The 16,165-nt window shown below is 39.2% G+C and overlaps 1 protein-coding gene across 2 annotated transcripts in view; it reads right to left on the reverse strand.

The window, feature by feature from the left end:
- Positions 1-16,165, reverse strand: part of SNX9 (sorting nexin 9) — a 92,127-nt gene that overhangs the window by 14,623 nt on the left and 61,339 nt on the right. For both annotated transcript variants that reach the window (XM_059940924.1, XM_059940925.1), the window contains 5 exons: positions 13,311-13,395; positions 11,167-11,292; positions 10,933-11,050; positions 4,085-4,215; positions 460-563 (listed from right to left, as the gene is read on the reverse strand). In XM_059940924.1, the coding sequence (XP_059796907.1) occupies positions 460-563; positions 4,085-4,215; positions 10,933-11,050; positions 11,167-11,292; positions 13,311-13,395 (564 nt within the window). The remainder of the gene's footprint in view (positions 1-459; positions 564-4,084; positions 4,216-10,932; positions 11,051-11,166; positions 11,293-13,310; positions 13,396-16,165) is intronic.

Consider the following 16,165-nt stretch of genomic DNA (forward strand, 5'->3'; position numbering starts at 1 on the left):
AAAAGCCTAAGATTTCTTATTAGTCTTTATGCAGCAAAGGAACTACTCCAGATTTTCAACCAAGCCTACGTTAAAAAGAAGATGACAAGATTAAAAACAGGATATGAAAAAAAACAGGAAAATCAGGTCTGGGATTGCCCCCTTCAAGGCGATGTTCACAGAGATTTCTGTCTCATGGACCATTCTGTGGGCACCGCCCTGTCTCATCATCCTTTATTGGAAACAACTACTAACCACAATGTCAACTGTGAAATCACTGACTTCAAGGTGAAAAGGAAGCAGACTTTAACTGATGTTATGGTTAGAGAGACAGTGTTTCATGTACAAACGATGCTCTCCCGTCATCTGACTACAAGCGCCACTCATTTTACACACTCCAGTCTGATGACTGGCTGAGACCTGTAAGCAACGGAGGCGGACTCAGTTTGGGGAGAAGGGAAGTTTGGCAGCATCTCTTACATTTCTACTAAGTCCAGGTCAGGTGCCTCTGGTTCCATGGTGGAAAATATCATAACTCCCACCAGCTCATCTTTCTCAGCCTTCCTTTTCCCAGTTTTCCATTCCTGTAAATAGGAACATTATAATGTTAAAGTGGAGAGCAGAGCCAAACTGGTCTTTCAAACTTCCCTCCTAGAATCGGCTCACTGTCATCTTTATCCTTCTAACTTTCAGGAAGCAGCACCCACACCACCTCCCTCTGCAAACGCGCCAGGCACCTATACATCTCCAACGTCATCTCATACGTAAACAGTGTCACTGCACAGAACGGTCCTTATGAACCCAAGTCCTTCCAGAGTGAGGTGACCCAGCACCTTTCCTTTCCCAAGCCCCACCCATATAAACACACCCACGAATGTGACAAAGTGCCTCAAGTTTTTAGGTTGTTTTCTTAAAAAGATTAAAGCTTTTCTAAAATATAAGACAGGAACCAATATTATAAACTATTAAAAAATTATTGCAAGTTATACACACACACACACACACACACACACGCGCGCGCGCGCGAAAGTACCCAAAGCAGAAATACGCAGTGCAACGAATTCTCACAAAGTGAATTCCTGTGTAACTGCCACCAAAGCCAAGAAAGAGAAAAGAGCTAGCATTTCCGAAGCCCCTGTCATGTCCCTTCCCAATCACTGCCCCTTCCGTCCCCTACAAGGGTAACCATGATCCACTCCTTTATGGTTATCATTTCCTCGCTTTATAGAGTGTCACCATCTGAGTCCCTACACCATGGTTTTGCTAGTTTTATTAACGAGCTAAGACCCTACCCTAAGCATTCTTTTGTGTCTGGCCTCTTTTGCTCAACCTATGCTGAGAAGCTACATTCACACTGTTGTTACACTGTAGTTCATTCATTTCACTGCTGTACAATATTCCATCGAATGACTGTTCCCCAATTTATTTACCCCATTCTACTACTGGTAGCCACCCCCAGTCCTGGCCAAGTTACGGATTAAGCTGCTGTGTACATGTCTCCTGGCACATATGTGCATGCGTTTCTGTAGGCATTTACCCAAGAGTGGAAAGTTGTTCAAGTTTAAATAGATAATGCCAAACTGTTTTCCAAACTGGTCTCATCAGCTTTCACACCCACCAGCAGTGTGCGTGAGTCCCAGAAACTCCTCATCTCACCAAGAAGACAATTGGTATAGTCAGTCTTTCTAATTTTAGCCTTCTGGCAAGTGTATTCACTGTGGTTTTAATTTGCATTTCTTATTACTCATGAGATTAGGTACTTTTCTATACATTTATTGGTGATTCAGATTCTTTTGTGAGGTATGTTACAAAATCCCCTATTTTTCTACTGTTTTACCTTCCTTATCAGTTTGTATGGGTTTGCCCATCTTCTAAAATCCAGCCCTTTGTTCGTTATACATGTTCATATCTTTGACTTGTTTTTCTTTTTTAATGACTTATTGTGATAAACAGAAGTTCCTAATTTTAATGTAGTCTAATTTGTCAATCTCTTCTTGTACGGTTAGTCAGTTTTGAGCCTTATTTCAGAAATCCTTCCCCACGCTAGGGGTATGAAGATTTTCTCCTACGTTACCTTCTAGACGCTCTATTGTGTTGTCTTTCACATTTAGACTTGTGAACCATCTGGAATTAATTTTTTTTTAACTTAATACAATGGAAACTTTCCAGAAAAAAAGTAGAAAGAAAAGTACTTTAATAAACCCCTATAGATTCAGCTTCAAAAATTATCAACTTTTTACCAATCTTGTTTTATCTAGTCTCCCCCATCCTACTTTTTTTTCTTGTTTATTTTAATGGAAATCTCAGATATAATATCATTTCACCTGTAAATACTTCATTATATATCTTTAACAGATAAGGCCATGTTTTAAAAACATAACCACAATACCAATATCAAACCTAACAAAATCAACAGATTCTTGTGAGGTAGTGACCGCATTTCATTCTTCCCAGTGATGCCATCCAATTGACTGAGCACCACTGACTGAACAGGCTGAGCAAAAGAGGCCAGACACGAAAGAATGCTTAGGGTAGGGTTCTTAGCTAGTTCACAAAACTAGCAAAACCATGGTGTAGGGACTCAGATGGTGACACTCTACAAAGTGAGGAAATGATAACCATAAAGGAGTGGATCATGGTTACCCTTGTAGGGGACGGAAGGGGCAGTGATTGGGAAGGGACATGACAGGGGCTTCGGAAATACTAGCTCTTTTCTCTTCCCCCACTGTACTCAGCACCATCTTTGTCATAAATCAAGTGTCCATTCTATTCGGTTCTATTGGTCTGCTTTTAAAATTATTTTAGCTTTATAATGAGTCTTAATATCCAAAAAAGTCCTCTTCCCACTTCATCCATTTTTAAGAGTATCTTGGCTATTCTTGGAGCTTTAATTTTCTACATATGACATCTTTTCAGTTCTTCAATCCATGAAACACAGTATTGGAACACTTATTTAGGTCTTCTTTTATTTCTCTCAACAGTGTTCCATAGTTTTTTATGTAGATCTACATTTTCCTGTAGATTCTTTGGGATTTTCTATGTCCAACCATCTATGTGAGCTACTGTTGCCCAGAGAATCACAATTTTTAATAACTTTCTAGTTTTATACTGTCATTTAGCAGATGAGGAAATTGTGGCCCAAAGAAATTAAATGCTTTGGTCAAGGTCACAGAGGTAGTTAGAAGCAAACCCAAGACTAAAACTGAGTGCCCGGGCCCCAAGTTCTTTCTTTCTTCTCTTATATCAAAAACACCAAAAAAGGTCTAGAGTTATTATTTTTAAGAATAACATTCTGCATAAAACACAACCTTTAGAAGTGCTTCCTAAATAGAATCCTTGACAAATCAATCGAACAAGCCCTTGTTAAAGTGCTACGGGTAAGCAGTAAGGCACCAACTTGGACAGGGTTCCCCGTCGTTCTTGTAACTCTATTAGCTTTTCACATGTATCATTCACCACGAAATGCAAAAAGACTACAAATGTTTAAGTGGAATGATGTCTAACCTATAAATTACACCAGGCATGACCAAACAAATGATCACATACAGTGGAAGACTAAGGTGACACACGGCTATTTCCAAAGCAGATAACAACAGTGAGGTGACAAGCAGCCAATTTCTTGTTAATTTGCAAAAAAGAACAGATAACTGCTGGCAGAATCACTGCCCGTGGGGCAGGGGCAGACCTGGATTGGAAAAACAACGTGGCTCTGAGAAAGCCAGTTCAATTCCGAATCTACCTTTCCCTTCATCACACTATTTACACCGTAAGGTCAAAATGTGATCATAAGAAATCATTCACACTACTTCCCTGACTTCACGCTGATAATATCCTACACAGTTTGGGGGTCTATCCTATTTTTAAAAGCATCTAGGAAAAAGTCCCTTATTCTATCATATCCTTCAGCCCTGCCTTCACTGGGCCAATCCACTCCGGGTTATGGGAAACCATTTTGGCAAGCGCTTCTCTCACGTGCTGTGACTGATTTCCTGTTATTTAGAAACAACCAACTAACCAACACAACTTAACTCCTTTTAGACAAAAAATTGGTGTGAATGGGATAATTCTCAATATCCTCTAAGATTATCATAACAAAATGTCCTACCTTTTCATCTCGGAAATTTAGAAATTGCTGGAAAACCTCACTTTCTGAGATTACTGGGTGACGACACATCCTGGTCATCCACGCCTGAAGTCTCTCCATGCGCATCTTGATAAACTCTTCTTCAAAGCGACCTGCAAGAGACATGCCGAGAGTGATGTGCAACTCTGTCAAAGATGAATCACTGTTACCCCAACTGAAAGACTGTTTATGTAGCTACTGGCTACTTGTAGAGAGTTATTCAGTAAAAGATAAATCATGGTAATTTTTCACTAACCTAAAAACACACAACATAGTGGATGCTCAAAGACCCACAGGAAAGGTACTCAACAAATTTGAAAGAAAATTTTATCTCAATATGAAAACTTTTCTCTTTCTTATAAACTAACAAGCCAGTGCCTATGTGGCCATATGAAGCCTTATAGGCAAGAAAGGGGTGATAAAAATGGAAATTAATAAGCAATTCTTACAAAGTATGTGAAATTTCTATATTTATAAAAATGTGTCTAAATGCAACATAATCTCAGATATACAAATTTAAATTTAGTATTTCTGAGAAGTAACTCAGAACTGTAGTTTTTTTTTTCCTGTTTTGTTTTTTAAACTACTTAAATGAAAAACAGAAAAAGCAATTTTTCCATGAATGCAATAATGAAAGTGACCCCAGAACTTAATGACCATCGTAAAAACAGAGCTTAATGGGTGATATTTCTGTTCTAAAAGTGGAAAATCGGCTTAACAAACCTGACATACCAAACATCAAGTGAACAATGAGAATTTTTATAAGCCTAACAAACAAAATCACTATCAGTTAAAAGGCTTCTGGAGGTGGAAATTCTGGCTACAGCTGAGTGCAGAGGAGGGGCAAGACAGGTTCCACCCACTTTCATGAGTTTCATCAAATATTGGACCTACTCAAGGGTAGAGAGAAAAGGCAAATTTCAAAAGGGAGTATATTCACTACCAAATGTAAAATAGATAGCTAGTGGAAAGCAGCCACACAGCACAGGGAGATCAGCTCGGTGCTTTGTGACCACCTAGAGGGGTGGGATAGCGAGGGTGGGAGGGAGACGCAAGAGGGAGGAGATATGGGGATATATGTATATGTATAGCTGATTCACTTTGTTATACAGCAGAAACTAACACACCGTTGTAAAGCAATTATACTCCAATAAAGATGTTGAAGAAAAAAAAAAAAAAGGAGTATATTATTAAATGAGGCGTTTACTACACTCCTTCCTAAGAGCACCAGGTGGGGAACACATTTTCTAAACTAGATCTAGGAAGTGGAATGTGGTGGAATCAATCTGTCCTCCTCCCCTTAAGGGCTGTCCAATGGTTAATGAATTAAAAAAAACGACTAAATGAAAACAAATCCCACACACACTCCCCTGCCCAAAAAAAAAAGGAAAAAAAACAAACCTAGATATCCCAGATTACTCGACAGAGTGGAACCTGGGAACAGCTTCGACAACCCAAATTAGTCTGTTACAGAGTCATCACAAGTATGCCTTGCTTTTAAACAAAATAATAATAATAATAATTTTTTTGAAACAACAAAACAAAACCTAATTTAGCTAATTGCTAAACCTAGTCCCCAGAAGCAACTATAAAGCTGGACAAAATCCACAAAAATAAGGGCTCTGGAAATCAACCAAAGGCAAACAGCCACGTGAGACGTGTTTATGCTCCCAAGCTGCTGAACTTCAGGCCAGAACAGTGGAAATCTGTGGCGTTCTGGCCTGGGGCTGCACCCCTCTTCCTCTATTCCATTCTATTCCATTTACAGTAGAATCCTCCCCATGAAATTCTTACATATTAATCTAGGAAAACACGTGCAGAATCTGTATGCCGAAAACTACAAAACCCTATATGAAAATCAAATATGATACATGTATGTTCTTGGATTAGAAGACTACACATTGTTTTCAATTCTCCCAAAATTGGTCTATAGAATCAATGCAACTCCAATAAAAATCCCAGCATGATTATTTATAGATATCTGACTAGAAATAATCATGCTGACTCTTAAATTTACATGGAAAGGCAAAAGAAAAAGAATAGCCAAAAACGATTTTGAAATAGAACCAAGTTGAAGGATTTACACTACCTGATTTCAAGACTTACTGTACTATAAAGCTACACTAATCAAGACCGTGTGGTACTGGCAAAAGGACGGACACATATATCAATGGAACAGAATAGAGTCCAGAAATAAACCCACACAAATGTGTTCAACTGATTTTTTGACAAAATGCAAAGTAAACTCAATAAAGAAAGGATACACTCTTCAACAGATAGTGCAAGAACCACTAGATAACCAAATGTATTATATACTTCTACCACCTCACATCTTATACAAACCCTAACTCAAAATGTATCATAGACCTAAAACTATAAAACTTTTAGAAGAAAATATCAGTGTAAACTTGGGTTAGGCAAAGAGGTCTTAATCATGATACTTAAAGCACAATCCATAAAAGAAACAACTGACACACTGGACTTCATTAAAATTAAAAGGTGTTGTTATGCAAAAGACACTGTTAAAAGAAAGGCCACACCTGGGACAAATTATTCGCAAATCACATTATTTGTCAGAGGACATGTTTCCAGAATATATAAAGAATCTTGTTTCAAAATTCAATGATAAGAAAACAACCTAATAAAAAAATGGGCAAAAGATTTGAAAAGATACTTTACTAGAGAAAATTTATGGAAAGGAAATAAGCAAATGAAAAGATGCTCTACACCACCAGTCATTAGGGAAATGCAAATTGAAACCATGAGGAGACAACATCACTACATTAGACTATTATACTTACTAAAATAAAGAAAAACAGACACTATCAAAAGTGCAAGTAAGGATGTGGAGCCCCTGACAATCCCATCCATTGCTGGTAGGGATTCCAAAGTTGTACAGCCACTCTGGAAAGCAGCCTGGCAATTTCTTAAACATTAAATAATATATACCTACCATATGACCCAGTCATTCCACTCCTAGGAATTTATCCAAGAGAAATGAAAACTTATATTTATATAAAAACTTGTATGTAAATGTTTATAGCAGACTTATAAATGGCCAAAACTGGAAACCCAAACATCCTTCAAAGAGTGAGTAGATAAGCAGACTATGGTATAGTCAATACAGTGAAATACTACTCAGCAATGAAAAGAAACAAACTATTGATACTCACAACGAGAGATGAATTTCAAATGCATTATGCTAAGTGAAAGAAGCCAGACTCAAAAGACCCAAAAGCCCGACTACATACACACTATATGCTTCCATTTATAATGATATTCTAGACAAGGCAAAGTTATAGAGACAAAGAGCAGATCAGTGTTGCCATGGGTTAGGACTAGGGGGAGGGGTTGAATATAAAGGAACAGCACAAGGAAATTTGGGGGAGGTGATGGAACTTTCTGTATCTTGAATGTAGTGATAGGACTGTGGTGGTACCTGTTAAAACTCTTAGAACTGTACACCAAAAGGAGTGAATTTACTATATATAAGTAACAAAAAAAAGCAGCCTGGACTTTCCCTAAGAAACTGCAAGTACAAATAAGTACAAGTTTCCTTTAACGAGAAGAGTATTATAAATCCACATAAGTCAAAAACTCCTAAAAAGTGGCCACGGGACAGCTTGATGGGTCTAGACCCTCCTGTATACTAAAACACTTCAAATTCTACACTTACTAGGGGTAGAGATTAAGCACTACAGAAGCGTAAGCTTTGCAGAAGATGGCCCACCTCATGGACAGAAAAGACCCTGTAAGTCAGCACGGACCTAAGGGCTATACTGAATTCCCCATTATGAGCAAGTAAATTATACCAAGAGTTTATAACCTACTCATTGGTTGGAATTAATTAATTACTGACTCTTATTCCTCCTGAAATTTTTTCTGACACAGCTGGTTTATTTACAAACTGTGACTTCAGATGGTACCTTGTGCTTGTTAGGAATTTCCTGTCAGGTTCCAGAGAATTAAAAAAAGGGAGAGGAGGAGATTTTTCCCTGGTGGTGCAGTGGTTAAGAATCCACCTGCCAGTGCAGGGGACACGGGTTTGAGCCCTGGTCCGGGAAGATCCCACATGCCGCGGAGCAACTAAGCCCGCGAGCCACAACTACTGAAGCCTGTGTGCCTAGAGCCCGTGCTCTGCAACAAGAGAAGCCACCGCAATGAGAAGCCCGCACAAGGCAACGAAGAGTAGCCCCTGCTCACTGCAACTAGAGGAAGCCCGCGCGCTGCAACGAAGATCCAACGCAGCCAAAAAAAATTAGTAAAATAAATAAGTAAATACATAAAAATAAATTAAAAAAGGAGAAGAGGGATTTCCATTTCCCCATTTTCTAGGACACTTACTTACGTTTTCACTAAGTATGGGAATATATCAGTTTGGCAGCCAGAAATAAAACCAGATTCATTCATTATTATTCCACAAAGAACAAAATCTATAAACAAATACAAAATCTTAGCTGTAAGCTTTTCATGGATGGATTATCAAGTCCATAGAAATGTCATGACATCATCTATTTGGCATTCCTTTTTCTTTTCTCCAGAATTTAAATGAGACAGGAACCTGTATAATAATGATCCTGTGGGCATCTCAGGCAGGAGGCAAACAAGAGAAGGGGGAAATACAGTGGCTCCTGGGCTTTTCAGTTTCCTCGGCACACGTCCCAGCCAGTGAGCCAAAGCTCAGCTTCCTTCAGACTGAGGAGCTGCTGCTTCCGTGCTTTTCTGTGACACCCTCCTGCCTTCAGGCCTGACCTTTCTTTTAAAAAAATTACAAACCTCACTACGGGAGAACCGTGACTCTATGATGCTTTAAGACAGTCATGGGTTATCTGATTCCGAATAAACAACGTATTAAAACCTAAAAAATAGGAGAAAACTCCACGACTCTAAGACAGCTCATTAATCCATTTATTTAAACACCATGGGGAACATATTATGCTAATCAAGTTGATCAAGGGGAGCTTAAAATTCAGGAGACAGCCTGAAATTTGAAAATGTGGAGAAAGGCAGAACTTAAGTTTTCACGGAAAGAAGTCTAAATTTTTAAAAAGAAAGCTGTGACTTAACAATAAGGATGACAGAAAGGAGGGAGAGTGAGTGTCTGAACTGGGCACGGAACCAGGGGTGGGGTGACACGTGAGGGGCAGGAAGCAGCCATCTACGCCAACCTGGCCGCCCGACAGGGCCGCCCCGCAGCTGCCCCGGCTCCAAGAGGGGCCGCCTGGGACTCAGCCCGGCTGAGGGCGAGGACGTGTCTGCCATCCTGGCTACGCAGTCCCCGCTCTCCGTTCTGCTCCGACAATTTGGAAGTTTTGAAACGTTCTCTCCCCAAAATCAAAATCAAAACAAGTTCTTTAAAAACAAAGTTCCCGTCTCCTCAAAAAGTTTCAGAGAAACACAAACATAAAACAAAGCAAAGCACAAAATAAAGTTTTAAGGAGAATAACTCTCTCATCCTAAGGTTACTAATCCTGGCTGAGGATGAGTTAGTCCGCATCTCATCACGTGAGCACGGCGAGCTCTGGAATCACATTCACATCCCTTCTTAGCAGAGCTGAATGGGGGCTGGCGCGTGTCTCTGAGTTGAGAGAGCAAGTGTGCGACGTGCCCGGGCGCACGTGACGCCTGGCACGTGGGGACAAACTTCACCACGTGCTGGACCGTCTGAGCGGGTGCTGCCATCCGGCTGGTGAGATGCTCAGTCCCTCTCTAAACTATGTATTTCACCTCCTGCTGAGTGAGGACTAAACCCTCTCCGGTCCCCGGGGTCCCCGGCCTCCGGGGACGCACTCTTCCTCCTCCGCGGGCCCCTCGAGTCTCCTCACGGGCCGGTGAGTGTGTCCGTGCCCCCTGCACTTCTCTCAGAGGCTGTTCTAGCTCCAACCTTCTAAGTCTTACTCTCATCTTCAACCCTTTCCTTTCTATACATATAGTTTCATTCTTCTAAACGTTTTCCAGCTGCATACGGAAACTTTCTAATCTCTACATAAAGCTCAGCTTCTTTACAAACTTTTATTCCACGACAAATACACGCTTCCTGAGTACTAACATTCCAGTTTCTAGATCAGGCTGGAGATTGAAAAAATCAGTTCTCAGAACAGACACAGGAACAAATACCCTCCAAGTGCACATTTACGAGGGGCTCTGGTAGCACGGTGAGTTACTCACTACAAGATTACTTGGGGTGGGGGAGTGGGGGGAACATGGCATTTAAATAAATAAGGAAAGGGAGAGGGTAATAATCAATGACAAGTAAAAATATTTAAATATCAATAGTCACCAGAATAATGGAGTAGAAAACTTGGTAGCTTCCTGCACTAACACTTAGAAGCTCTATGGCTTCTACATCTGATGTTTACAGACCTGTAATGAAAATGACACAGCTGGACTACGTAACGTGTTTACATCATTTGGGTCATACATTTTAATTTCCATTTTAGACTATTTGGATTATTTCTATTTTTTTCAAGGGTCATTTTTTCACATTTAAAAAAATGCATATATTTCTTTATAGGAAGGGGTTAGCAATAAAGACACAATGATTGGAAAGGGTGTAGCAGTAAAGACACAGTGACTTTGCCAGAATTCAAGATACATACGTATACAGGAACTCTAACTGAAAATTTTATGACATGTTCTTGTTAGGTGTTCAGGTAACTTCCAAATACATGTACAATATATATATATGTATATGGCTATCTTTAGCTGCTGTTTCCAAACCCCTACATCTTGTTCCACTAGAGGATGGAAAATGCCATTTCTGATTTACATTAGGACGCTCTAACTGGAGTCTTTTTACTTGTCCTGAGTTCAGTGTCGCACACACTCACCTGTGACTTGCTTATCTGGAAGAGAAGGGATTGGAATGGCTGACCCAAACTTTACCAGTAGACGCTCATATAACCAGTCAAAGTGCTTATACCTGTGGTTTACAGATCGATTAGTGTTCTACAAAATAAGGAAAGAGAAAAACGTTACCAATGCCAACTACAGGAAATGAAGAAAAAAGCAAATTGTTACTAGTGATGCAAGCATGATTCTGCTTTGATAACTGGGATACTTACAGTAGGTGTTAACTGATATTCAATGTAGCTCTTCAGACCGTACATTTTGGAGCCTTTCCTGGGATCTGCTACCACACAGTCAAATGTAGAGGTAGGATAAACCCACATTGGGCCATAATCTCCAACCTACACAACATTGCAGGGAGAGTTAATTTTGTTACATGGAAAAATAGTAAGTATAATCGATATAAATCATCAAATGATTCTTTTTAGGACTACAGGTCCTTAGGAGGGTCATTTTTGCTCTTCTTTGGGCAGTTTACATAAATGCTCTCTGTTCCTACTAAGGTTATATTTAAAGGACACACTTAATGGGAGAAGCCCTTCTGCTCCCATGTGGGCACCGCAGGCCATGGAGAGACGCCGACCTGCCTTTCCTCTAGAGAGATGGAGCTCTCTCTCTCTCTCTAGTCCAGCTGTCTTAGTTCTAGGTAATGAGGCGCTAGTTTTTAAAAATTTCAAATCTATTGCAGACTAAGAGTTCTGTGAAATATAAAATTACACACTTGGATGTCTCAGCAATGCCAAATTGCCATCAAACTTCCTCCACACTTACTCTCATTTTCTGTATACCCTAATTCTTTATATAGTTCTCATTCTTTTTAAAGGTGAAAGGAGAAAAAAGTGAGGTGAGGTATGAAAGTTCAGAGGCTATTAGGTCAGGACGGTAACTGGGGCCCAGAGAATTTTAATAAGGGACTAAAGATCTCTGACAACAAGTTATTGTGATTCTCCAAGAGGGAACCCAGATCCAGAAAACTCTCTTAAAGCTGCAGAGCAGGAATCTTTAAAGGGGGCCTCTTGGGAATTTCCCTTAGTGACTGGGGCCAAGAGAGGCGACTCTGATCAACTAGGGCCCAACATCCACAGGGTCACATTTTATTAGTGGGTAGGGTACTGCACCTGAAAAGCAAAGGACCAGCTCTCTACTTTCTCTTGGTTTTCTGAAGGCTCAATGGCTTTCCTACGCTTCCTTTTCCACATAGGAAGCCCACACAGGCAAGCCTGCCTATGGGCCCAGTTTCACCTAAAACGTGTGGGACAACTCAAACACGGGGGTCTTTTAGCTCTGTTCCAGGACTCTCCTGCTGATGACAAAGTCCCCTGTGAGAATCTGAGGGGCAGGGCCATGGGCTCTTAATTCTGTGGAGTTAAAGAAAAAAACTAAAATAATCTCTAACCTAACCACTCAAAAGATAATTATCCCAAGTGTGCTTTGAGGGAAGAAGGATAAAAGGGCTCTGGGTCACAACCCTTCTCTCTGGAGTTTTCTAGGATTTCAAGCTTTTCAAAGAAGTAGGAACAAGTAATATAAAAAATTCAATATCATTCTTGCCATTTTATCGAGTTTCCCAGGACCCAAAGATTATAGAATAAGACCAGACCTTTCCTCCTTGAGTCCAAGGTGATTATATTCAAGGCGGCTTGCCCTCCTGCCCTGCCCCAACTTACAGTACAGGATTAAATCAACGGGGTCAGAAGATAGCTATAGTTCTCTTTGCCAGAATTTCATCTGGAAATATACAGCTAGATAACATTTAGATAGAAAATCTATCAGCAATCAACATTTAGGTGAAACCACAGAGCCTGTGTCATGTTATGCAATAAGCTAGTCAAAGACAGATAAACTTAATGGTGCCATTAACTCCCAGCTTTTATGTACTAGTTCCTTATCACGACTCGACAGCTGGTTTATTGAAAGAAAACTATTACCAACATAGTGGAAAAGGCAACTTATTCTGATAACATGCATGTACTTCGCCAAGGTAGAAACCTAAATATTTGAATTGGGTTTTTTAGCTAAATATGTATGGCTAGTAGAAAAAGAGCATGTAAAAGATACTTCAAGATACTTTAGAAAAATTATTAAAAATACGTATGTACTATGGGTGTTGTTTGTTCAATTACTAACATTCTGAAAGATAAAAGTAAAGAATATCTAAACAATATAATAATGGGCATTAATTCATGCCAATTATTTTTAGTACTCTTAAAATACTAATACACACTGTCAGTTACTTACTTCGAGCATTAAACGTGTTTAAAAATACTTTCCAAATGACTAATAACCCTCTTAGCTTTAAGGTATTATAAAAGAGCTTAATCAGAAACAAAGCAAAAAAAAAAAAAATGAACAAACTTACAATGATAGGAATTTTCTCTTTGGGTTTTGCTAGTTGCTTGGCCAACAAATACTGTTCCATTCCAGGTTTTGCAAATCCAGGAAATCTAATCATGAGGATAAATGCTTGTGAGTCTTATGCTTTTCCTTATAAGAATTCTACAGCTCTCATCCACATTTACTTAATACGACAGTTTGAACTTGTTCTGTCTTTCAGATGTACTAGAACTAGGAAACTATGGTAAATGAAACCTGATGTAATCAGATTGTTCAATGGCCAATTAGTCATTTAATTAAGCTTTATCTGGTAAGAGGACAGTTTGACTCCAGAAGGTGTGATATTTATAGGCACTCTATTTGCTTGATCTGAGACACTCTATCACCACACAGAGTGAAGGGCAGACTAGAAAATGTCCCCCAGGTACAGAGGTAGAAAGTACTGAGCACATCAATTTGAGATGACCACATGGGGTGAAGGCCACACGCTGGCATTTTTATATTCAAATTAAAGCTGCCTTTCAACATTCTCCCTCGGGAGGCCACAATTATCCCAAAGAAACCAACACTGTTCGTAAGTACTTGTGCCATTTTCTTTGGGAACTGCCTTCAGAACCAGTTTATGAGACACACACAAAAAAACAGTCTCCTTAGTAAAGACACTCTAAATATAATAAACTTGGCTATTTCCAGAAATCAAATCTACATCCGAAGCAAAGTTCTAAAACTGAAGAAAAGCTGGAATAAATGCATGGCCATCCAAAGGGCTACTTCTAAAGAAGACAAGATTAATCTGGGTTTTAGATTTTTTTTTTTTTTTTTTTAATAAACGGGGAAAAAATCCTCAGAAAGCAAAATACCTAAAATAGGAAAAGAAATCTTATTTCTACAAAAACCAGCTGTCTTACTTATGATTTCATTCCTATACCAAGTTAAAGGCCAATGTGATGCTCTCAGGGGCTCACATCTTTTCCTTCATTCCGGACTGACCTCCCTCCATTCTCTTTTCCCTGGACCTGCTTTAAAACACAGCTCATACAACAGAGTAAAAGAAGTGTCTAGGAGCTTGATGGCCTTGGGTTTGAATTTCAAGTGCAACACTTAATAGCTATGTGACTTTTAGAGCGTGTCTCCTTATGTGAAGAATGGGACCAATACGACTTAGCTTTAAGGTGGTAAGGGAATTAAATGAAAAGATTTAAATAAAGAGTTATCTATATAAATCTAAAGACCCTAGTACGTACTCAGAAATTAAAATGATTTCTAATGACGCCATCAGCTCTTTGGAAGTATTCCCTACAGCCTCAGGTGGAGCTTTCTCTGTGCTGCTTCAATGTTCTGAGCATATTTTTGCTCTTCAGCTTATTGTGCTGCAATTGCCATCATCCATTTGCACATCACAGCAGACTAGAAGTACCTTAGAGAAAGCATTTGTATTTCCAGGACCTAGAGGAATTATGGGAATATACTAAATGCTTAATGAATTAATGGGCTAACCTGGAACACTTTCATTAAAGAACCTACACTTTTGCTAGAAAACGCTGATGGAGAAATTGGGGTATTACACATAGCAACAATTCCTTGACTAGACTGTAAGCTTCTGAGTGCAGAGAGCACAAGTCATGCTTCTTTTGGTATCTTAGTGACCACAGCAAAACTCTAGAGCTGACTATGCACGCATTTAATACTTACTGAACAGCAGTGCAATTGACTAATTCTTTCAGTATTATCAAGATGTATTCTTGTAATGCTCAAGTATACTTAAATGTCTGATCTCTGTTTCTAGCATAAGGTTTATGCTCCATGACTGGAATATAGCTGTCATATAAAATGGATTAACTGCTGAAAAGTGTTAATATTAAAAAAATGTTTACAACTGTTATAAGTAAGTCATTTATACATTAGTCTAGTTAAATAAAAATATGTAGGGTTTAAACGGCTCCCAGCACCACAGAAAGCGAGGGATTCCTCAAAGGTGTAGGTGCATATTAGGACTCCTTCAATTTGGTTTCAACCTAGACTGAAATTTTAGAGCAGAAAGAATTCTTAATTAAAGCCAATCCTTCACTTTAGAGATGAAGAAAGTTGAGTTTGAAACAGGTCATCCAACTTCCCCACGATCGTATAGCAAGCCAGAGGGCAAGCACGGAGCAGTGGAAACCACGGGAAAGTGGAGTCAGAGGTCTGGCACGAGCCAGAACCTCACGAACTAGCTACGAAAACTCAAAAATTCAGCTAGTCATGTTTGTCTCACAGGTTCTGCTTCCTCATTTTCAAAATGGGGCTGAGGGATACATTATATTAAAATGGGTTTTAAACATACTTCGTATTTAGGTTTAAAGAACAACTGAGGGTAAGGTACGTCACTACAGACCATATTGGGAACTTCAAATCTCACTCTAAGAAATAGGATACAGTCAATAATGACTGATTGTATTATGCATGCAACTGAGTATGAAAATACACAATGGAAGAAACTGGACAGAAATGCAGGAAAAGTGTGAGCTAAAAGATAACTCATTTAATTACCAGATGGTATTTAAATACAAAGGAGAACTTGCAGGGCTCATTAAACGTATACACATGTACATCGAGACCTAGAAACTTGGTATCTAGATATATATCAAACATGTTTACAATTTTTTTCCAGACATAGATTAACATTCCTTGATATCTGCTTGGAATCATGAACTTGGAACACCGAGAAAAAGTATGAGTAATTTTAGAAAAACTATTTTAAATATAACTGCTGTAAGAAGAGTACTTGAAGATAAATCATATGGAAGTCACAGAACTACATCTCCTTCAAGCTACACTGGTGTAAACTACAGACTCATCCAGAACTCTCTACTAGGGAATTCCATAGGGCTGTGTCCATAT

Source organism: Balaenoptera ricei, chromosome 12 (assembly GCF_028023285.1).
Source record: "Balaenoptera ricei isolate mBalRic1 chromosome 12, mBalRic1.hap2, whole genome shotgun sequence".
In the NCBI taxonomy this organism is placed as follows: Eukaryota; Metazoa; Chordata; class Mammalia; order Artiodactyla; family Balaenopteridae; genus Balaenoptera; species Balaenoptera ricei.